Raw genomic sequence first — 23,422 nt, 5'->3', positions numbered from 1 at the left:
AGGATCCTAGGATCCTGGGTTTGAATCCCGGTCGATCGCTGAATTAACGCCAGGGGGGTTGACTCAGCCTGTCATCCTTCGAGGTCGGCAAATTGAGTACCAGTTCACTGGTAATTCCCTGTTTGTCGTTAAAGGCGGCAAAAAGGGTTGGCGTCAGGAAGGGCATCCGGCCGTAAAACATTGCTTCAAAAAGGGGACCAACAAAAACAACAACAACCACGGTTCCCGAAAAAGGCCAACCCCCGCCTTGCGGGGAAAAATGGCCTCTAAAGGTGGTTATTATTTTATTATATATATATATATGTATATATATATATATATATATATATATATACCCCACTCCCTCTACCAATACGACGACAACCCAGGGCAGTCCACTCCTAACATGACGGAGAATGAAACATGAAACTATGGGCCCCAGAATTTGAAGCATCTGTTGAAACCAACCTGTACAGAGCAGTCTTTATATGCCTGCCCCCATAAGCCTAATAGTTACCTGAAAAGTGGCGGAGAAACGGGCAATGAATTTGATATTTATATAAATTCATTGCAGAGGACGTCAGTCACCTCATCGAGTCATTCAAGATGATAGAATGTCAGAATTAAAGGCAAAATGCAACTTTTATAGCCCATCCTACTCATTCATCTCCCCATACTTTGGGAATATATAACTTTGTAGCACGTGGTCATAGGTACGTGAAATCCCATATACACGAACTACATGTTTATATCTCCATGATACGGAAGTTTCATATCCGGAACAACAACATTTGTGGAGTGGCAGTTTTGCTAATTCAGCGAAAACGCAATGAAGCGTGAGAGCAATGAAAGAAAAAATCACCTTATCTCAGACACTAATCATGTAGCATCAGGAAACTTAATCTACTGGAACCAAGTGCTCGTATCTGTGTCCTGAATGAGTTTCATTGCGGTAACAGTTGAAATTCCTGAACAGCAAATTTCCAAAAATAGGTAAAATGTCAAAAACGTGCTTTTGTGACCCCAACAGCCCTGTTCGAAGTGGTCTACAAAAAATACTGCAGGATTGTTGAACTTGGCTGCGCCTGGATGGGTTTGAGGGTTGAGGGTTAGCAGTTGAAACCCAAATCCTATCCAGGTTCCTCCTGATGACTCCATCTTTGCTCTCTACTTCTTCTGGTTCCTCCTGATGACTCCAATGCACTATTTGGTTTTCCATTACATTACACTAAGTTATTACAGATTCAACAATTATTCAGCTACAATATATCCAAAATTTGGGTAATTATTTGATCATGGTGACAAAAATCGATTTACAGCTGCCATTACCCCTGCGGGCCCATGGCCTAATGGGATTACTGGAAGAACGCGTGCACCCTCTCGTGGAAAAAGTGACAAACTACAAGGACATCACAAGCAAGAAGCACCACTTCCAGCCATGGCTGCAAATTTTCGTTTTCCACCGGCTTGTTTCTCGTTTTGCTCGTCCTGCCTTCAAAAAACAAACCCTGCCCCTCCAAGTGGCACATGTCCTGCTAGAAACCCTTTCCTTGTTACCTTCCCTAAATTGATTGGGAAACAACATATGCCTCCATTCTTTAATCCCCTTCATTTCGCATCTTTTGAACTCTACAAGAGCATACCAGGAACTTGGACAGGCCAATCATGCCTGCACCTTATCAACCACACCTTAATTCAATCTACCAGTATCACCTTATTTCACCGGGTTAGGGGTGGGAGAGGTAGGGAGATGGAGTGGGATGAGAAGAGTGTGTCAGGCACAGATACATCATCAGGGTGTTCCATTTACTTGTATTGGGGAGGTGAGGGGGGGGGGGGGTGGTGGAAGAAAGAGGGGTGTTGTAATGGTGAGGGAAGAACGGACAATGACAGCACATTCACCTATTGACCGGACCCTCTCAGATATCACAATCGCTACACATGTATACAACGTCCTCCATACCTAAGCTACTTGCCAGTCTTGCCAATGTCAATGCCCCCCCGCCGGCCATTCCCCAATATTTATACGAACCTAAAATCCAGTTTAAACCGACATACTATTTCTGATGTTTGATGTCACCACCTTTCCATGCATTAATTACAAATTTAGTGAAAGACCCCTTGGTACGGCTAATTCAATATTTGCCTTATTACAATCCTAAAGCTGCTCCTCTTTGTTCTCAGACTTTCTTCTTGAGTCTGATGTATCGAGCTCTTCCCTCCATAATTTAATGCCTGCAGCATACCACCAGTCAATGATTTCCATTTCTACTACTCATGTTTACTCCAACCTTTCAGGTTCTGTTATCACATTTCCTCTTCTTGTGCTGTGGTACATCTGGTTGTTGTGATTCCATTCTAACCCCCGCCACAGAAGGTGGACGGAGAATGAATTAATGATCGTTTTGAGGCCATTTTTCCCCGCTAGAGCAGGGGTTAGCCTTGCGGGCCCCATGACCTCATGGTTCCCTTTTTGAGGCAGTTTTTTTTATGGCCGGATGCCCTTCCTGACGCCAACCCTTAGTCGCCTCTTACGATGAGCAGGGATACGGTGTACCTATTCTAAACCGGGTACACACCGGGATCATTCATCCCAGCAAGCTGGTACTCAATTTGCCGACCTCGGAAGGATGACAGGCCGAGTCAACCCCCCTGGTGTTAATTCAACGATCGACCGGGATTCGAACTCAGGATCCTAGGATCCCAAGCCGGCACCCTAACCGCTAAGCCAACACCAGGCAACACCAGGACGGAGGTTATGTTTTAATCCCTGTCTGTCTGTGAGAAGGACATTCTCAAAAAGTTATGGACGGATTCAGACGGAACCTGGCGGACAGTTGGGTGTGTGACAAGGACGAGTTCAATTCTGGTGAAGATTCGGATACTATAATTTTGAACGACTATCTCATCATTAAGACATAGGGCCAAAAACAAAATCAAAAAATTGTAGGCAAATTATGACAACATTTGGTGGATGAATTGGGTCGTTGATAAGAACTAGCTGATTAGAGTTTGGTTGAGGTCCGAATTGAACCAAAGCTTAAGACAGAGCTTTTACTGTGACCGCTGCAAATGAGTTGAATGGCCAATTCCATCAGAGCAGCAAATGTAACTGAAGTCTAAGAAATGTATTTGTTTCCAAAATGAGCATTGTGATTAAATAGGCTTGGCCATTGCAGTTTTGCATTGCATAATTACAAAGGTAGTTTTTGTGGTGACACTTTATTAAGTTTAGGTATTCGCATATCAGTTTGTTAAAATTGGGCGATATTAATATTTTAAGTACTGCAATTTAGCTACACTAAAAATAGCTTATTAAAATGCAGATATTATTTATCATGACATTACGAGTCACAATGCCTGATGGTTTGCTCTTCCTCCAAACCATGTCTCTGGTGCCCTCTTCTGTTCATTCATTGCCAAGCAAAAGTGTGCACACATAGCCAGTGAAGAACATACATTGCAAAAATAAGCCCTTCCTAATTTACACTTAATGAATACTAGAACAGAACTCGGTAGAGAGCATACATCTGCCAGGCTGAACAGTTTACGCTGTGTATCCCACTGATAGGCCTGATCTGGATTCGTCAACCAATAACCAAAATCTAATCGGCTTGGTCGTCTCATCTACACACTACACAAAAAGTTTTGTCATTGTCGTTTTGAGATAATGTGCTATATATCGTTTTTGGCCCTATCTCTCAATGGTGGAGAATTTACTTGTAAAATTGTCATATCCAGATCCGGATCTTCACAAAAATCTAACCAATTCGTCCTTGTCAAACACCCAACTTGTCCACCAAGTTTCGTCTTAATCCGTCCATAACTTCTTGAAATATCGTGCTCACAGACAGACAGATACAGACAGAGACAGAGACGGGTGAAAACATAACCTCCGTCCACCTTTTGTGACTATAAGACTCGACAAGACTTTATTCTATACTATTCTATAATTACTATTCTATATATTCTATATTTCTATATATTCTATTCTATACTATTCTATACTATTTTCTATATTATATTCTATATTTCTATACGATAAGACTTTTTTGTAATAAGATTCAAATCCCCATGAAATTCAAAATAAATTCAAATGAAAGAGGTGACAGTAAGGGAGGCATTAAAAGAGAGGCTGAGTAGGGTAGAGGATGATGTGGTTGAACTTGAAAGAGGTTGGATGTTAATGAAAGATAGTCTGTTGGGAGCCTTTGGTGAGGTATGTTGATGGACAAAAGGACAACCGAGGTACTCGGAAACATGGTGGTGGGATGATGAAGTTGGAAAGAGAATTGACGAGAAGAGGAAGAAGTTCAAGGAGTGGCAGAAGGCGAAGGGTACGGGGGCAGAAAAAGCAGAGCATGAAAGTTATAAGGCAGCCAGGAAGGCTGCAACGAAAGAGGTAGCAAAGGCGCAGGAGGCATGCAGGAAAATGTTCGGAGAAAGCTTGGATTCGGAAGAGGGTCAGAGAGCGGTATTCAGGATTGCAAAGCAGATAGCGAAAGAGAGGTGTGATGGGATGGGGGTGAGTTGTTTGAAGGATGAAGTGGGACAAATCGTTGTCGACCCAGATGGAATTAAAGGAAGATGGAAAAGATATATGGAAATGCTGTTGAATACAGAGAATGAATGGGATGGCAACACAGAGAGTAACCCAGTTTTAGGACCGGCAGAGAAGATAACTGAGAAGGAAGTTGAGGAAGCGATAAAAGCAATGAAGAGTAGAAAAGCGGGAGGGCCAACGGGAGTTGTGGGAGATATGTTGAAGGCAGCAGGAAGTTGGGGTGTGAAGAGAATGACAGAGATCTGCAATCTGGTGGTGAAAGAAGGCCGCATTCCAGTGGTTTGGGAACTGAGTACCCTCGTCCCTCTATACAAGGGGAAAGGTGACCCTCTGGACTCTGGCTCGTATCGAGCGATAAAGTTATTGGAGCATGGAATGAAGGTATTGGAAAGGGTGTTGGAGAGGAGGATAAGGAAGAAAGTGAAGATTGACGAAATGCAGTTTGGATTTATGCCAGGAAGAGGAACGACAGACGTGCTTTTTATTGTAAGGCAGTTGCAGGAGAAGTACATGGAGAAGAGGAAGAAGTCGTTTCTTGGGTTTGTTGATCTGGGGAAAGCATTCGATAGGGTTCCACGCGAAGTAGTGACATGGGCATTGAGGAAGTTAGGAGTGGAGGAATGGTTGACCAGAGTAGTGATGGCAATGGACAAAAGAGCACGCACAGCTGTAAGGACGAAGGACGGGAACAATGGTGAGTTTGAGGTGAAGGTGGGAGTGCATCAGGGGTCGGTACTAAGTCCACTACTATTTGTATCTGTGATGGAGGTGCTGGCTCGGAACGTAAAGGAGGGTTTACCGTGTGAGTTGTTGTATGCAGATGATCTGGTGTTGATTGCGGAAAGTATGGATGGACTGAAGGAAAAGATGAACAAGTGGAAGGAATGTATGGAGACAAAAGGTCTGAAGGTGAATATCGGAAAGACGAAGGTAATGGCAGGTGGTAAAGCATGTGGTGAGGTGGAAAGAACTGGGAAGTGGTCGTGTGCTGTGTGCAGGAAGGGTGTCGGAGCGAACTCCATTCAATGTACAATGTGCGCTGAGTGGGTTCATCAAAAATGTAGTGGTCTGAGAGGGTCATTAACCAGTGTGGCAGCTGCATTCAAATGTAAGGTGTGCACAGAGGGAGCTGCAGATGGAGGAAATGTTGAGTTGGATCTTGGAGACGGCGTGAAGCTGAAAGGTGTGAAAACATTTTGCTACCTCGGAGACGTGCTGAATGGAGAAGGTGGATCAGACTCGGCAACATTTGCTGGAGTGAGATGTGCATGGAAGAAGTTTCGGGAACTGAGTGGCGTGCTGATGAGGAGGGGAGTGTCGTTGAAGCTGAAGGGAAAGGTGTATGCTGCATGTGTGAGAAGTGTTATGATTTATGGGAGCGAGACATGGGTAATGAACGTAGCAACGAAGGCTGGAAAGGGTGGAAATGCGAATGGTTCGGTGGATGTGTGGAGTATCGTTGAGAGAGAGTTAGACAAATGATGAATTGCGAAAGATGATGGGAATAGAGCCTGTGATTGATGCTGTGAAGAGAAACCGGTTGAGATGGTTTGGTCATGTGTTGAGGAAGGATGAAAGTGACTGGTTGAGAAGAGTGATGGAAATGAATGTAGAAGGAAGTAGAGGACGGGGAAGACCGAGAAAGACTTGGCTAAAGATGGTGGAAGAAGAAATGTGGGCAAGGGGGTTAACAAGGGGAGATGCAGAAAATAGGGCAAAATGGAGAAGATTGTCATGGGGACCGCAAGGGTAACCCCCACTCTAGCAGGGAAAATGGCCTTAAAATGCATGTTGTTGTTGTTGTATTCAAATCCCCAACAACTTCAGGTATTTTGTGTCCTTACATGAAAACAGGTAGTTGTTATAAATGTCAAGTTGTGAAAAAAATGGAAAAGACCATGTGAAATTAACACATTAACAACTGCAAAGTTCATAGAACATGATCCCTTAAGCAGTGTTCAAGTATATACTTAAATTCTAATAAATTAATGATTTTAATGATCATTTTTAAAAATCCAGAAGTTTAGCACGATTGAAGCGGTCATATTTTATATGCACTAATAAGATGGGGTTGAGTCGCAGTTTCGGAGATGGAGGCTTTATTGATTACCATAGAATTCAGTGTCAATCGGCATCATACACAGCCATATTGTTAGCCTCTTCTTCACCCTAATACTGTGCCCTCTCACATGCCACGACCTCTCATCATCATCATCATCATCATCATCATCACCATCATCATCAATATTGATCTTTGCAGGGCCATTGTCCCAATGATGATCATTTTCATGGATGGCATTTATTTATGCAATTATGCGTGTGGTGTCCAACCCCCTGAGTTAATATTGGTGGAAGCACCTTTGACAGCAATTACAGCTGTGAGTCTGTTGGGATAGGTCTCTACCAACTTTGCACACCTTGATTGGGAAATATTTGCCCATTCTTCTGCACAAAACTGGTCAAGCTCAGTCAAGTTGCGTGGGGATTGTTGATGGACAGAAATCTTCAAGTCAGGCCACAGATTTTCAATTGGATTTAGGTCGGAGCTGTGACTGGGCCACTCAAGGACATTTATCTTTTTGTTCCCTAGCCACTTCAGTGTAGCTTTAGCTGTGTACTTCGGGTCGTTGTCATGCTGAAAGGTGCACTTGCATCCCAATTTCAGCTTTCTTGCAGAAGACAGTAGGTTTTCCTCTCGGAATTTTCCGTGTTTTGCTCCATCCATTTTCCCTTCTATCCTGACAAGTGCCCCAGTCCCTGCTGATGAGAAACATCCTCATAACATGATACTGCCACCATCATGCTTAATAGTAGGGGTGGTGTTCTTTGGGTGTTATGCTGTGTTAGGTGTGTGCCAAACGTGACGTTTTACATTTAGGCCAAAATGTTTCGTCAGACCGCAAAACCTTTTGCCACATGGCTTCAGAATCTCCAGAGTGGATTGTTGTATACCTCAAACAGGGCTCAAGGTGGGCTTTCTCACTAATGGCTTCCTTCTTGCCACCCTACCGTACAGTCCAGACTTTTTGAGTGCTTGGGATATTGTTGTCACATGCACACAGTGACCAGACCTTGCCATAAAGGCCTGTGGCTCTTTCAAAGTTGTCATTGACCTCTTGGTGGCCTATCTGATCAGTCTCCTCCTTGCTTGGTCATAAAGTTTGGAGTGACGGCCTCATCTTGGCAGGGTCTTGGTGGTGCCACGCACCTTCCACTCCTTTAATCATTATCTTGACTGTGTTGCAAGGTATATTCAAGGACTTTGAAATATTTTTATACCCATCCCTTGATCTGTGCTTTTCCACAACTTTATCCCAGAGGTCCTTTGAAAGCTCCTTGGTGTTCATGGTTGAGTCTTTGCTGTAAAATACACTACCTAGCAGAGGAAACCTACAGGAACAGCTGATTGTATTCTGACATAATCAGAATCACTACAATTTAACACAGGTGGAGGCCAATTAACTTGGTGTGTGATTTTGAAGGTGATTGGTTACACCTGAGCTAATTTACAATTGCCATTGTAAGGGGGCGGACACTTATCCAACCAAGATATTCTAGTTTTGTATTTTTAATTAATTTTCTGAAAATTGTAGAATTTGTTTTTCACTTGGAAGTTGTGGGTTATGATACGCAAATAAAGGTGGAGAAAAAGTCTCATTTAATGCAATTTAATTCCACCATATAATGTAACAAAAGGTGAAAATTTGAAAGGGGGCATAGACTTTCTATAAGCACTGTATAATTGAATTTAAATAAAGGTTTAAATGGGAGGAAAGGCACATAAATACATTTATTCCAGGATTTGCCCCCGTTTTGCCAATGTCTATTACATCGCTGGATCTAACACATTGCATTAGCTCCTCGTGTCTGTTTGTGTCCTTTATGACATCCATAAAAACAGTACGTTTCCTGTTTTGAATGATTTAAAATTTTGTTTAACTGCCAAGCAGGCAGACAGAGTGAAAGTATTATCTCACTCCTCTCTGTGCATGAACAACCAAAACGAATTCAGAGCCAGAGTACGGTAAAACCGCAAACTTATTCCGATTCATGTTCAAAATACAACATTCGATTTAAATAAGTTTTTCCTCGATCATAAACTGATAAGATAGACGGAAGGACGGGAACCCATTGCTCAACTACGCGGGGTAACAATTAAAATACCTTATGTTGTCTCCAGTAAAAAGCCTAATTTCAGTAATATTTACCTTCAGATATAAAAGTCACAAACTACTCACTGTATTTCGAGTGGACTACTTACAGAAGCACGAAGCAAGGGGCGAAAATAGCAATCGAAGCATACACACCGATGCCTCTACAATGTGATGAAAGCACAAAAATGTCATCTATCTATAATTCCACTAATCTCTGTGTGTCTGTGTGTCTGTGTGTTTGTTTGTCTGTGACCGCTGTTTCTCGACAACCACGGGTCCGATATACTTGAAACTTGCCAGGTATATTGCTGGGGACCCGAGGATGTGCCTTTTCAAGGTTTCATATTAATCAGAGAAGTAGTTACCGAGCTATGTCCAAAAAACGATTCAACCAATCAGAGAGCAGCGAGCTATCACGTGTGCCGAACGTGGCGAACAGACTCTGCCTCGGACGGCACATTTGAGAGCGTATTCATTTATTTCACGTTGGCAAACTATGTTGGCGCTATGTTGGCGTTAAACTATGTTTTAAAACTAATTAAAACTAATTTGCGATTCATCGTAACTGCGATATGCGACCTTCCGGACAGTCAAATGAGGACGTCACTTCCGGACTTACGGATAGTCATAGTGACGACGTACTGATGCTGAACGTGGCGAGCAGACGCTGTAAGGTACGATCGATTGTAGTACACGTTTATAATAACTCTGCTGATACAGGCCCGATTAACTGCAGCGCCATCCGAGCTGCGGCGTCGGGACGATACATTCATTGTACGGTCACATCACGCACTTACGGGCACGCCCATGGGCCCATGGGCCCATGGGCACGCCCATGCATGCATGGGCGAAGACATTTTTTTTTTTTTTTTTGGCAAGGAACGGGCACCCACGTACGGGCACGTCCTAGTCTATCTATAATTCCAGTAATCTCTGTGTGTGTGTGTGTCTGTGTGTCTGTGTGTTTGTTTGTGACCGCTGTTTCTCGACAACCACGGGTCCGATATACTTGAAACTTGCCAGGTATATTGCTGGGGACCTGAGGATGTGCCTTTTCAAGGTTTCATATTAATCAGAGAAGTAGTTACCGAGCTATGGCGATTTAGCCGTTCGCCGTTCGCTTTGGCTTTGCGAATGGACCAAACCATTTCATGTAAATAGAGGGGGGGGGATTGTCACCGTACTCGCAAGCCGTTCGCTTTGGCTTTGCGAATGGACCAAACCATTTCATGTAAATAGAGGGGGGGGATTGTCACCGTACTCGCAAGCCGTTCGCTTTGGCTTTGCGAATGGACCAAACCATTTCATGTAAATAGAGGGGGGGGGATATAATTTTAGATATATATATAGTACGGGCATGCCCTAGTTATTATAATGAGACAATTGTAACTCACCTATAAGCAATGCTGGGCGAAGCACTTTGCCGCAGTGATAGCTGGGCAGGTGAATCGGTTGCAGAGTCCGGGTACATGATGCAAGTTTGTTATCACATAGAAGAACACATTCAAAAGGGTATGTGCTTGAAGCAGCAGTTATTCTGGAAAATAAATGAAGAAATAAACAGATCAGTGATCATTGAAATTTGACAACAAAAGAAATACATTTAGAAAATTCGTACAACATTTGCAACGCCACCATTCTTAGTAATACTCTGTTAAATACAAACTCCGACCTGACATGTAATGCCACCCAATGTCTTCCCTGGTAGTCAAATAACAATCTCTGCACGATTCCGATTTGACATGCTCTGCAATTTTATTTTTTATTCTTCGATGACTCAATTGAGGGAGTCGAGGATGAGCGCACGAGGGAGTCAATGAAGAGCTCCTTGGGCTGGGGGATCCAAGTTGCGTTAAAATCCTGATAACCACATTGAGTTATCTCACACTTTGAAAAGAATCGCTTACCTCTGCTCGGGCGAGCAGTCGCTTCCAAATTGGCTGAGCTGGCCATCCTTCAAGCATCCGCTTCGGCGTTTTACAGCTCCTCATCCAAATTATATTTAAGTCATGGCATGGCACCATAAACGAGACAATATATATATATATATAACACATGTGTGTGTGTATATATATATATATATATATATATATATACGTATATATATATATATATATATATATATATATATATATATATATATATATATATATATATATATATATATATATATATATATTGTTGCGGATTTGAGAATCCTGTGTTTTTTATTATTATTGTGTCATGAGAATTGTTGTAAATATCACCCTCCGTGTTGGTGTGTAAAGGTCAACGGTCGTCCTCCTTAGTTACTCCATATACATACAGTCATACACGTAGCCAATCATATACCCTCTTAAATAGTTATCTCCTTATTCTATGTAGTTGAAGGCTCTGTTCCCACTAGTTGACACTGCATTGCATCAGATGACATAAGGTAGTTCCCTTCCATTCCCAAAGCCTCCATATCCCAAAGCATCCATTGCCAACCGCATTTGGGCGGTTTTCTGCATTTGCCGCCATTGCCACGAGGTAATATCGGAGAAGAAAGGCGTGTCTCCACCTCGTCATAGAGGGGAGGAGCGAGCCAGCCCCGAACAACCAACCAAGTACAAGGTGTTTGGCTTGAGAGGGCAGGGAGAGAACGCTCGGGGAGGTTCGCGAAGGTTCGGGGGTGTGGTCAATATAACCCGTGGCGGGACGCCCCCCACCTCAGAGGAGATGGGAGGAGATGAGATACGAGAGATGAGCTTTGAATCTACCACGCAGCTTTGAATCCACCACGCAGCTTTGAGACCACGCAGCTTCGACCGCTGCTATGCGGGAACCAGATTGCGGTGGCATCGGTGGCCGTCGAGGTCCAGCCCGACGTCCCGTGAGGGATCAAGCTCCAGCCAGCGTCCAGCTGAACCTTCCTCTCCCTCCAGCCATCCACCTCCTGCCATTCCTGTCATCATCCCCCGTGTAAGTGTGCTTATAGTCTGTCTTTTGTCTTGTCCCTGGGTTTAAGTAAGACTGCAATAGGGAAGCTAATATTTGCACTGTGTCCTTCTGGTTCCTCCATCCTTTCTGTAATTATTTTCTTATTCTTCCTTCTCCTTGGTTCTTTTTATTGTGTAAATAATAGCTAGTAATAAATTATATTTGTATTTCCTACCTTTGTTCTTCTTTCCTTCACATCCGTTTCGTCCTTGTCTTTTCCCTCATTGAATACCTGTGGCACGATTTGGCCAACGTTACGAATTGGATCTAGTTCTTGTTAATAGTTCATGCCGCGGTTACTAAACCGCTCGGCAATTAACATCTGTCCGCGGTCGCGAACGGGGCTGCGCTCCTGCCTCTCCGGAGGGAGCGGTGCAGCGTCAGGACTCACGTCGGTCAGTCACAAACAAGGGGACTAATCCCCCCTTCTTAAGGGGAAGAAGGCCGACGTAGAGATCCGTAACAATATATATATATATATATATATATATATATATATATATATATATACACAGTGAAACCTTGACTTACGAGTTTAATTCGTTCTGTGAACGAGCTCGTAACTCAATTTGCTCGTTTCTCAAATTAAATTTCCCCATTAAAATGCATTGAAATGCTATTAATCCGTTCCAGCCCCCAAAAGACCACACCAATTTTTTTTGTTACGTGTTTTTAAATATGAAAAATGTACTTTATAAATAACAAATAATGTATAAACAAGCACGACCTCGTATATACTGTACATAATAAGCGGCGTTACGCGCGCTGCTTGTAAACAAGGAGGAAGCGGACAACGCGGTAATTTATAAGAGTCTTTATTCAAGAGCTCACTGTAACACTGGCGTCTGGCGCGCTCCGGGCTGCGCACCCGGTGTATATCTTGAGGCCACGCCTACCCCTCGGCGTGGCCGCCGCCCACTTGGTGCGCGGAATGATGTCACCACGCCAGTGAGCTTCCGTGTCCGCCACAATGTAAAGAAATAAACTGGTTTTATTAAGTGTATTTACCTTGAAGATCAGATGAAGATGCTGGCGGAGGTGGAGGAGATGACTTTTGCCTTTTTCGCCACACTTTCCTCGCTTTCACTTGCAGGGCGTTTCAATAAAAACCTGTCCAACGAGGTTTGTTTCTTCCTCCCTTTCAAAATGTTTCGATCGTACTGCTACGATCGTACTGCCTCGCCAAGTCGACAACATGCACACCTCACTCATGTTTTTCGATGATTGCGTGTTTTATATCCAAGCACATCATCCTCTTCTTCTTCTCAGTACTGCCCTTGGCACTCAATTTCTTAGGACCTATGGTTAAAACTAAGAAATTTTCCAAAATAACCAACATGCGAAAACAAAGCAGCAGCGATATACGGCAGAGATGCTTGCACGGCAAGATAACCACGTGACCGGAACGCTCGTTGGGCCACCTAGTGGCGGGTGGCGTAAGCTCGTAACTCAGATCTCGGCTCGCATCTCAAAGCAAAAAACCGCCCGAGCGACGGCTCGTATCTCGGAAAACTCGTAAGTTGGTGCACTCGTAAGTCATGGTTTCACTGCATATATATATATATATATATATATATATATATATATATATATATATATACATATATACATATATACATATATACATATATACATATATACATATATACATATACATATATACATATATATACATATATATATATACATACACACACACACACACACACACACACACACACACACACACACACACACACACACACACACACACACACACACACACACACACACACACACACACACACACACACACAGGGTGTTTCAAAAACATTAATACAACTTTGACTTCCTGCCATTTCTTTGTTTTTTTTACCAATACTGTTTTCCTTTTCAGGGTTTGGTGGTGTTATCGTGGTATTTGTTCACTGGGATTTCTAGCTCTGTAGCTCAACTATGCCATTGACAGTGGGGCAGAAGCCCATTTCCACTTGAACGGTGCCATCAACAACCACCACAACAATTTCTGGGGGTCAGAACCACCTGAAGAGATCACTGAGAGGTACCTAAATGGGCCTAAGGTCACATGCTTCTGCGCCTTCAATGCCAGATGGGGAATGCTAGTATAGGGCTTTTCTGGTTTGCGAATGACAACAGCAGGACGGTGACTATCAACAGTGAGCGCTACTGGGCCGTGCTCCAGAAGTTCCATAATGATCTAGCCCAAAAGGACACCCCAAACCAGCTCAGTATGACCTGGTTTTGCAGGATGGTGCACCCTCGCATACAGCTGGTCACACCATCACTTTCCTGCAGCAGCTCTTCAGAAACCGACTCATTGCCCTGGGCACCCCATAGCCCAGACGTGAACCCTCTGGACCACTGGTACAGGGGGGCTGCCAAGGGCTCTGTCTGCATCAACCGCCCTGCCACACTGTATGATCTGAAGCAGGAAGAGTCAGACTATCTCCAGGCAGTGCCACATGAAAGCTACAGGAAAGTTGGACAGATCTTTGGAGTCAGGGTCAATGCCTGTTTGAACGGCACACATCGAGAACGTCAATTACAAGGATTTGGTTACAAGGTACAAGGATTTTGCGTAAATGCCCATTATGCCCGTAAATGCCCAATGCCCAATTACAAGGTACAAGGATTTTGCGTAAATGCCCCTCTCAGACCTTGGGCTCTCACCAACTCCAGCAGTGACTAAATGCAATAGCAATCAGTGATAGAAAAATACCATGTCATAAGCTTTCAAGAAATGTTTGGTTCACGTTCCTGAGGTTTCTGTTTCTTTTTAAATAAACGTTGAAAGTTGTATTACTCTTTTTGAAACATCCTGTATATATATATATCTATATCTATATAAATATATATGAATGAATAATATGAATATGAAATGATGAAATAATAATATGAAATATATATGAATATATATATATGAATATATATATATATATATATATATATATATATATATATATATATATATATAATTATATATATATATATATATATATATATATATATATATATATATATATATATATATATATGTATATATATATATATATATATATATATATGTATGTGTATATATATATATATATATATATATATATATATATATATATATATATATATATATATATATATATATATATATATATATATATATACACGTGAAAAAGTAAGTACACCACCCCATGTAAAGTTTTGACTTTTTCAACATATTTCAACATGCAGCTATTTGATCTTCATTTCAACGATATTGATAGATAAAGGTGATATAATATAACAAATATCATGAAACATTTACATTTTGTAGTCCATTGTATAATTTAAATAAACATAAATGCAAATTTCGCATGTGGAAAAAGTAAGTACACCCTTGCCTCCAAACGGTGGTATTGCCCCCTTTGGCAGAAACAACCTCAAGTGGGCATTTCTTATAACTGTCTACCAGTCTCTCACATCGACTGGGAGAAATTTTTTCCCACTCCACCATGCAGAATTCTTTCAGCTGTGCGACATTTGAGGGGTTTCTTGCATGCACAGCTCGTTTCAAATCCCCCCACAACATCTCAATGGGATTTAGATCCAGGCTTTGACTTGGCCATTCCAGAACCCTCCATTTCTTTCTTTTCAGCCATTCCTTGGTGGATTTACTGGTATGTTTAGGGTCATTGTCATGTTGCAAGGTCCACCTTCGGTTGAGCTTCAACTTTCCGACAGATGGCCTCAAATTATCCTCAAGCACCCTCTGGTACCATGAAGAATTCATAGTGGATTATATCATGGTGAGCTGCCCAGGCCCTGATGCAGCAAAGCTGCTCCAAACCATATTTCCACCACCATGCTTTACAGTTGGTATCAGGTTAATTTGTGGTCAAATGCTGTCTTTGGTTTTCACCAAACATGTCTTCTGGTACTGTGGCCAAATAGCTCGACCTTTGACTCATCTGTCCAGAGCACATTGTTCCAGAAGTGCTGGTCTTTGCTTTGGTGTTCATTGGCAAACTTTAGTCTTGCCCTGATGTTCTTTCTGGACAGCAAAGGTTTCCTCCTGGCACACCTCCCATGTAGATCAAATTTGTGCAGCCTCTTTCTAATGGTAGACTCGTGCACTTTGACATCAACAGTGGCAAGAGCTACCTGTAGGTCCCGTGATGACATTCTGGGGTTCTTCGAGACTTCTTTCAGCATCTTGCGGTCTGCTCTCGGGCTGAACTTGCTGGGGCGGCCTGGCCTGAACAAGTTGGCAGTTATTTGGAATCTTCTCCACTTGTAGATGATCTTCCGGACAGTCGAATGATTGATTTCAAATTGTTTGGAGATCTTTTTAAATCCCTTCCCAGACTCGTAGGCATCTATAACCTTCTTTCTGAAGGCCTCAGAGAGCTCTTTTGATCTCGGCACGGTGACGCCGCACACTTCTTTTTTTTTTTTTTGTTTACTGAATCGAGGCTCGTGAAAGAGCTAACATTTACTTCACAAACAAATCAACCAGACAAACAAAATATATAAAAAGAGGGAGCGGAAAACAAGATTGGGGAGAGAAGGGGAAGCACACAACCACAACATTTGAGAGCAGGGAGATGTGTGGAAGGGAGAGGGCTTGGGGGGAGGAGGCGTGGGAAGGGGGGGGGGGGGGGGTGGAGGGAGAAGTATAAAACACAAGGACACCAAGGACTTCCAGGACAGAAGTTGGTATTTCAAAAAAGTGGAATTGGGGTGAAATTAGCGGGGGTAGAAAAGATCAAGATTTTGGATGGGGGAAGATAAGAGATGGTGGTGAACAGCTGTTTTAAAGACCTGGAGGGTGGAGTGGGATTGAAGAGAGTGAGGGAGTTTGTTCCAGAGGCGGGAGAAAAGAGGAATGAAGGAGTGAAGGTGAGCAGAGAGTCTTGATTTTGGCAGTTTGACCATAAGAGGGTTGCAGGCAGATCTTGTGCGACCTGTAGGAATATTTGCGGAACAGAGCCCAGAGAGAGCTGGGGGGGCAAGGCCAGAGAGGAGTCGGTAGAAGATGGCATCAACAACAAAGAGCAAACCAAACTAAATGTCTGAGGTTCAAATCAGACATGTTCCTCCAAGATCCTCTCGAACAATGTTCTAATCATTTGCACCTGAGCTGGTGCACCTGATTCTAATTTTAGGTTTTTGAAGTGGTGATAAATGTAGGGGTGTACTTACTTTTTCCACATGCGAAATTTGCATTTATGCTTATTTAAATTATACAATGGATGACAAAATGTAAATGTTTCATGATATTTGTTATATTATATCACCTTTATCTATCAATATTGTTGAAATGAAGATCAAATAGCTGTATGTTGAAAAAGTCAAAACTTTACATGGGGTGTACTTACTTTTTCACGTGACTGTACATATATATATATATATATATATATATATATATATATACACACATACATACAGTGCATTCAGAAAGTATTCAGACCCCTTCACTTTTTCCACATTTTATTATGTTGCAGCCTTATGCTGAAATCGTTTAAATTCTTTTTTTTCCCCTCATCAATCTGCACTCAATACCCCATAATGACAAAGAGAAAACAGGATTTTAGAAAGTTTTGCAAATTTTTTTTTTTTTTTTAACTGAAATATCACATTGACATAAGTATTCATACCCTTTGCTATGACACTTGAAATTTAGCTCAGGTGCCTCCCATTTCTCTTGATCATCTTTGAGACGTTTCTACACCTTGTTTGGAGTCCACCTGTGATAAATTCAATTGATTGGCCATGGCTTGGAAAGGCACACACCTGTCTATATAAGGTCTCACAGCTGACAATGCATATCAGAGCAAAAACCAAGCCATGAGGTCGAAGGAACTGCCTGCAGAGCTCAGAGACAGGATTGTGTCGAGGCACAGATCTGGGGAAGCATACAAAAACAAATCTCTGCTGCATTGAAGGTTCCCAAGAGCACAGTGGCCTCCATAATTCTTAAATGGAAGAAGTTTGGAACAACCAGGACTCTTCCTAGAGCTGGCCGCCCGGCGAAACTGAGCAATCGGGGTAGAAGGGCCTTGGTAAGAGAGGTGACCAATAACCCGATGGTCACTCTGGCTGAGCTCCAGAGATCCTGTGTGGAGATGGGAGAAACTTCCAGAAGGACAACCATCAGTGCAACACCCCACCGATCTGGGCTTTATGGCAGAGTGGCCAGACGGAAGCCAAACAGTTCAATATTGGTTTCATCAGTCCACAGAATCTTGTTTCTCACAGTCTGAGAGTCCTTTAGGTGCTTTTTTGCAAACTCCAAGCGGGCTTTCATGTGTTTCAAATATGTACACTGTACAGTACCTATATCCTGTAAATATTTTGTTTCATTTCGTTTCTTTGCAACATAATTACAGGGGTTCAAAACCGGGAGTAGATAAATGGGCACACACACACACACACACACACACACACACACACACACACACACACACACACACACACACACACACACACACACACACACCCGGTGAAATGCTTGTATTTTAAATTAAACTACATGCAAGTAAGACATAAATGGCAAAGCAGTGCTAACCAGGCTGAACAGTTTATATTTTGTATCCCACTGATTGGCTGGATATGGATTCGGACGTGAACCAAAATCTAATCGGCTTGTTCTCGTCACCTAACCAACTCGTCCACCAAGTTTCGTCATAACTCGTCCATAACGTTTTAAATATCATGCTATGTATCGCTTTTCGCACGATCTCTCAATGATGAGGAATCGCTTCAGAAATTAAATAATTATTGTATCCGAATCCATATTCAGATATTCACCAAAATCGAATCGATTGGTCCTCGTCACACACTCAACCTCTCCACCAAGTTTCGTCCAAATCCGTTCATTAATTTTTGAGATATCGTGCCATATATCGTTTTGGGCCCTATCTCCCAATGGTGAAGAATCACTTTTAAAATTCTACTCGCCGGATCCGAATCCGGATCTTCACCAAAATCTAATCATTTTGTCCTTGCCATGTAAACTACATCTTCACCAAATTTCGTTTGAATCCGTCCACAACGTTGAGATATCGTGTTCACAGACAGACAGACAAATGAAAAATCACTCGGAGCAACACTTGGCAAAAGACAACAAAGTATAATGGCACTCGGTCGAGCATCTTTTTGACCCCAAAAATAATTGCTGGTTGAATTCAGTGACCTGATATGCAAATAGTCTTCAAATTTTAAATTAATCAGATGAAAATTGAGGATTTTAGAAACTTGCAAAAAGTGGTTGACGTTTGGCCTATGTTGACCTTTTGGCCCATGTAGATCTCAAAAATAGTTGGTGGTTGAATTCAGTTCGCTGATATGAATATCCCATTCAAATTTCAAGTCAATCAGATGAAAATTGAGGATTTTAGAAATTTGAAAAAAAGTGGTTGACCTTTGGCCTTGGTTGACCTTTGGCCTATGTTGACCTTTTGGCCGATGTTGACCTTTTGGCCGATGTTGACCTCAAAAAATAGTTGGTGGTTGAATTCAGTTCGCTGATATGAAAATCCCATTCAAATTTCAAGTCAATCGGATGAAAATTGAGGATTTTAGAAATTTGAAAAAAAGTGGTTGACCTTTGACCTATGTTGATGTTTTGACCTCAAAAATATATAGAATTTTGTCGGACCATGAACTCTACCACTTGTTGAAGTTTAGTGAAGATCGGTTTAAAATTGTGACCTGTAGGCAAGTATAAGTGAGCAAAAACACACAAACATACACAATTTTTTTTTGCCAATTAACAAAAAGACAGGGGTGAAAAAAAAAAAAAAAAATCTTGTTCCACATTTGGTGGCGGAGGCAAATAAAATGTTAAATGTATCGCAGGTTGGGAACAGGATACAGTCATGGCCAAAATTATTGGCACCTTTGCACTTTTTTCAAATAACTCAATTTTCTCAAAAAATAAGTTGAAATTGATAAAAGTATTTGGTTTCCACAATTCTTTATTTCACTGTTAATATTACAGAACCTTTGTTTTTGATTCAGAACTTAATATATCCTTTTAAATCAGAAAATAAAAAGAAATGGCATTGACAAAATTATTGACACCCTGGACAGATGGTAACACAGACATTGGACAAAATAACTGCAGTCAAATGCTTCCTATAGCCATGAATGAGCTTCCTACACCTTTCTACTGGCAGTTTGCCCTACTCTTCTTGTGCAAACTGCTGCAGTTGTCCCAGATTTGAAGGGTGCCTTCTCCGAACTGCTGTTTTCAGATCTCCCCACAGGTGTTCAATGGGATTTAGATCTGGACTCATTGATGGCCAGTTCAGAACAATCCACCGTTTTGTCTTCAACCATTCCTGGATGCTTTCTGAAGTGTGTTTGGGGTCATTGTCCTGCTGCAAGACCCATGACCTTCGACGGAGACCCAGATTTCTGACACTGGGTTGAACATTGCGCTCCAAAATGCCTTGGTAATCTCCTGATTTCATGATGCCATGCACACATTCAAGGCACCCAGTGCCAGAGGCAGCACAGCAACCCCAAATCATTACTGAACCTCCTCCATGTCTGTCTGTAGAGAAGGTACTCTTTTCTTTGAAGGCTTCATTTTGTTTTCTGTAAACATAGAGATGTTCTTTTCCAAAAAGCTCTAATTTGGTCACATCTGTCCACAGGACAATCTCCCAGAAAGATTTTGACTTGCTCAGGTGTGTTTTAGCAAACTCTAGTCAGGCTTTCTTATGTCTCTGTCTTAGCAGTGGGGTCCTCCTGGGTGTCCTACCATCGAACCCCCTTTCATTGAGTTGGTGACAGATGGTGCGAGTTGAAACTGTCATACGTTGTGTCTGAAGGTCAGCATGAATGTTTGGCAGTTGATTGAGGTGCTTTCTCCACCATTCAAACAATCCTTCGCTGCAATTTTGGATCAAGTTTTCTCCTGCAGCTACGTGCATGGCGGTTGGCTACAGTGCCATGGGCCGTAAACCTCCTGATAACATTGCGTATGGTGGACACAGGAACATCAAGGTCTCTGGAGATGGACTTGTAGCCTTGAGATTGTCGATGCATGGCTGCAATCTTGTATCTGACCTCCTCAGACAATTCTCTGGTTTTCTTTCTTTCCTCCATGCTCATTGAGGTACACACAGTGACACAAAACAGCAGAATGACTTATTTTATCTATTCAAAACATAGGTGAGTTCAATTCCATAGTAAAGGAGAATGACCTGCTTGAAATCTAATTATTTCATTCAACTTCTAAAAGGTGCCAATAATATTGTCGTGTCCCCGGGGTTTAAGACCCCAAAAGGACGAATGGCCACAACGAGCTTTAACTCTAAGGCATACGCCGAACCTTGGCGGGATTATCTTTGGCATGCGCATTGCGCAGGAAGGCCCGAGCCTTATCTAATCGTGGACACACAGGGTTATTCCGAAGCCACAAAACAAAGAAACGAACCAGGACAGAAAGTAAAATTCAACCAATAACGATTTAATGAAAATAAATGCAAAGGCAATAAAAATGTTGAGGTAAAAAAGTATTTCCTAAATTGAGACATCTAAACTCAGACTCGTATACATACAAGGGGAAAACGAAAGTAAAAGAAAATAAATAATGGCCAGGTTTTGTATAGTGCTGGCATGCACTATGCACTAAAAATGCAGTTTATGCACAAAAATGCATGTTGTGTATAGTGCTGGCACTTAGCTTTGCGTCCCCAAATGGCTGGTAGGGCTTACTGGTTGTTCGTCGCCTTCAAACCACCTCACGGGAAGCGCACAAAATGGCGCGGAGTCGCATTCCTCAACATCCCTCTCGCGATGCCGACCACCCCCGTAGCCCCTCCTGTTCAGTCTCTTTCCACAAGCGCACACAAGCCAAAGATGCGCCACTGCCACAACCAAGCCAGACAAAGAGGGAATGCGACCGACCACCTTCTAAGAATGTCAAGACAAAGAGAGAGAGAGCGAATGCGACTGCCTCCAAGGAACGCCAGGACCAAGAGACCAAAAATGGCGAGACGGCGTCTTCTTGCCTTCAGCTCTCGCATCTTCCACGCTGACGTCACACTCTGTCCAATCATCGAGCGCTACTCAATCATCCCATCATGCCTCCACCAATCATGAAGGCCGGGGCATGGCCTCTTCTCAACGAGTCAGTCGGGGGGCAGAGTCCAATCATCGCTTGAGAATGTTCAGATGACATCGGGGTTTCCTTGCCGATCGGCAAATGCTGTCCCTGTCGGCCCTGACGGCACCATGAGCAGATGAGTCCATTTGTTACAGTTGTTTTACTGAGCTCTCGATTTCCAGGCTGGCCGAATGTAATAAGAACATTCGGGAAAAATCATGTACAGGGGAATTTAACCTTGCAGACCCTATAACTAATTAGCACAAAACCACCCTCCTTATGGCGACATGCAAACGCTCTTACTCGGACAGTCGGCCTACTTATGTACATCGAGATGGGTTCTTCGTGGCATATGGAGCATGCTAATCTACACGATTCTAACTTCCCTGTGAGGTATTACATGCCTACCCGTAACAATATTGTCCGGGCCATTTTAGGATTTCTGTGTGGAATAAGGTAAGATTTATTAATTGTTTCAGCTTTTTGTTTTGTTCCACTGCAAACCAATGAAATACATATGTGGATACCAAAAGATTTTTTAATTTCAACAATTTTCTGGAAGAAATGGTGCATTATTTGAAAAAAGTGCAAGGGTGCCAAGATTTTTGGCCACAACTGCAGGTTTACAGCCATACTTTGATAGCAAAGCTCAAAAATCCCTTCTTTATAAGCAGCAAATACCAGACTCGGTGGCTTAAACATGAGAGTCCGCTTTGACTCTGGGAGGTCTGTGGTTCAAACCCCGGCCGAGTCATACCAAAGACTTAAAAATAGTACGTGCTGCTTCCTCGCTTGATGCTCAGCATTTGTAAAGACTGAGCATGGACAAGCAATGTTGAGAAAGAAATGGCAAACAACCCAGTGCAACCCTTACCGAAAAGCACCAATGCTCTGGAAAGAATATGGCACATCAAAATCAAATAAATTAAGCATTACTGCGCATGCAACACCAAACAATGTAAATTTCCATAGTACGAAAACATTATACCCAGAACAACAATTGACCGGATGTCAGCACCCCGTCCAAGTGAACAGCACAAGCACCGTATTTCCTATCCACATCGTCCCTCGGACATCTATGCCAGTTGGTTGGAAACGGTCAACTAAGAACCTAATGCGCCAAACCCCGGCATCGATGAGAACGGAGATGCATCGCTTGCATGTGAGCACTTGTCACTACAAAATCCATCACGGAGCGTGAAGTATCTCCAACCCACCATGCTTTACGATCTGTAAATGTGCGTCAAGGTTTGACAGCATGGCTTGCCTCTGTACGAGATCATCTTGGCTTGACCCAATCCACTATCTTTTGATACATCACTCGTCACGACTCTGGCTGTCACAACTCAATTTCGTAATTTGAAAGCAAGACAAGGAAGGTCATGTCATGAAGGCTTCAGGCATGGAGACAGATAAATAGTGGGCGTTCTGTGTAATAAGCCGAGGAATGAGTGGGTACAGATGAAATGAAGGGACCAAATATATGCCATTGTGAAGCAACGTTGCGCAATTTGGAACTTCAGGTTTTGAACGTATATTATCAAGCATATCAACATAACCATTATGACAAAAAATTATTTACAAGAACAATGCTGATGGAAGAACAAGGTAGAACAGACAATGGACCAACCATCAAGGACATGAACAGGAAATAAAGGAAGGAGAGGAGGA

General features: G+C 42.5%; 2 protein-coding genes across 5 annotated transcripts in view; one reads left to right on the top strand and one right to left on the bottom strand.

The window, feature by feature from the left end:
* Nucleotides 1–23,422, top strand: part of LOC144892693 (protein FAM200C-like) — a 1,175,895-nt gene that overhangs the window by 693,390 nt on the left and 459,083 nt on the right. The window lies entirely within an intron of this gene.
* KCNAB2 (potassium voltage-gated channel subfamily A regulatory beta subunit 2) overlaps nucleotides 1–23,422 on the bottom strand; it is a 214,426-nt gene that overhangs the window by 134,534 nt on the left and 56,470 nt on the right. For 3 of the 4 annotated variants that reach the window (XM_078780853.1, XM_078780851.1, XM_078780852.1), the window contains exon 2: nucleotides 10,092–10,234. In XM_078780853.1, coding sequence (XP_078636979.1) covers nucleotides 10,092–10,168 — 77 coding nt within the window. In that variant the 5' untranslated portion in view covers nucleotides 10,169–10,234. Of the gene's footprint in view, nucleotides 1–10,091; nucleotides 10,235–23,422 lie in introns of those variants that run through there. The other variant, XM_078780849.1, reaches the window with a different exon arrangement.

This window comes from Myxine glutinosa, chromosome 6, assembly GCF_964187855.1.
Source record: "Myxine glutinosa chromosome 6, kmMyxGlut1.1, whole genome shotgun sequence".
Taxonomy (NCBI): Eukaryota; Metazoa; Chordata; class Myxini; order Myxiniformes; family Myxinidae; genus Myxine; species Myxine glutinosa.
Note: the sequence above shows the minus strand (reverse complement) of the source record. Positions and strands in the feature narration are given on the sequence as shown.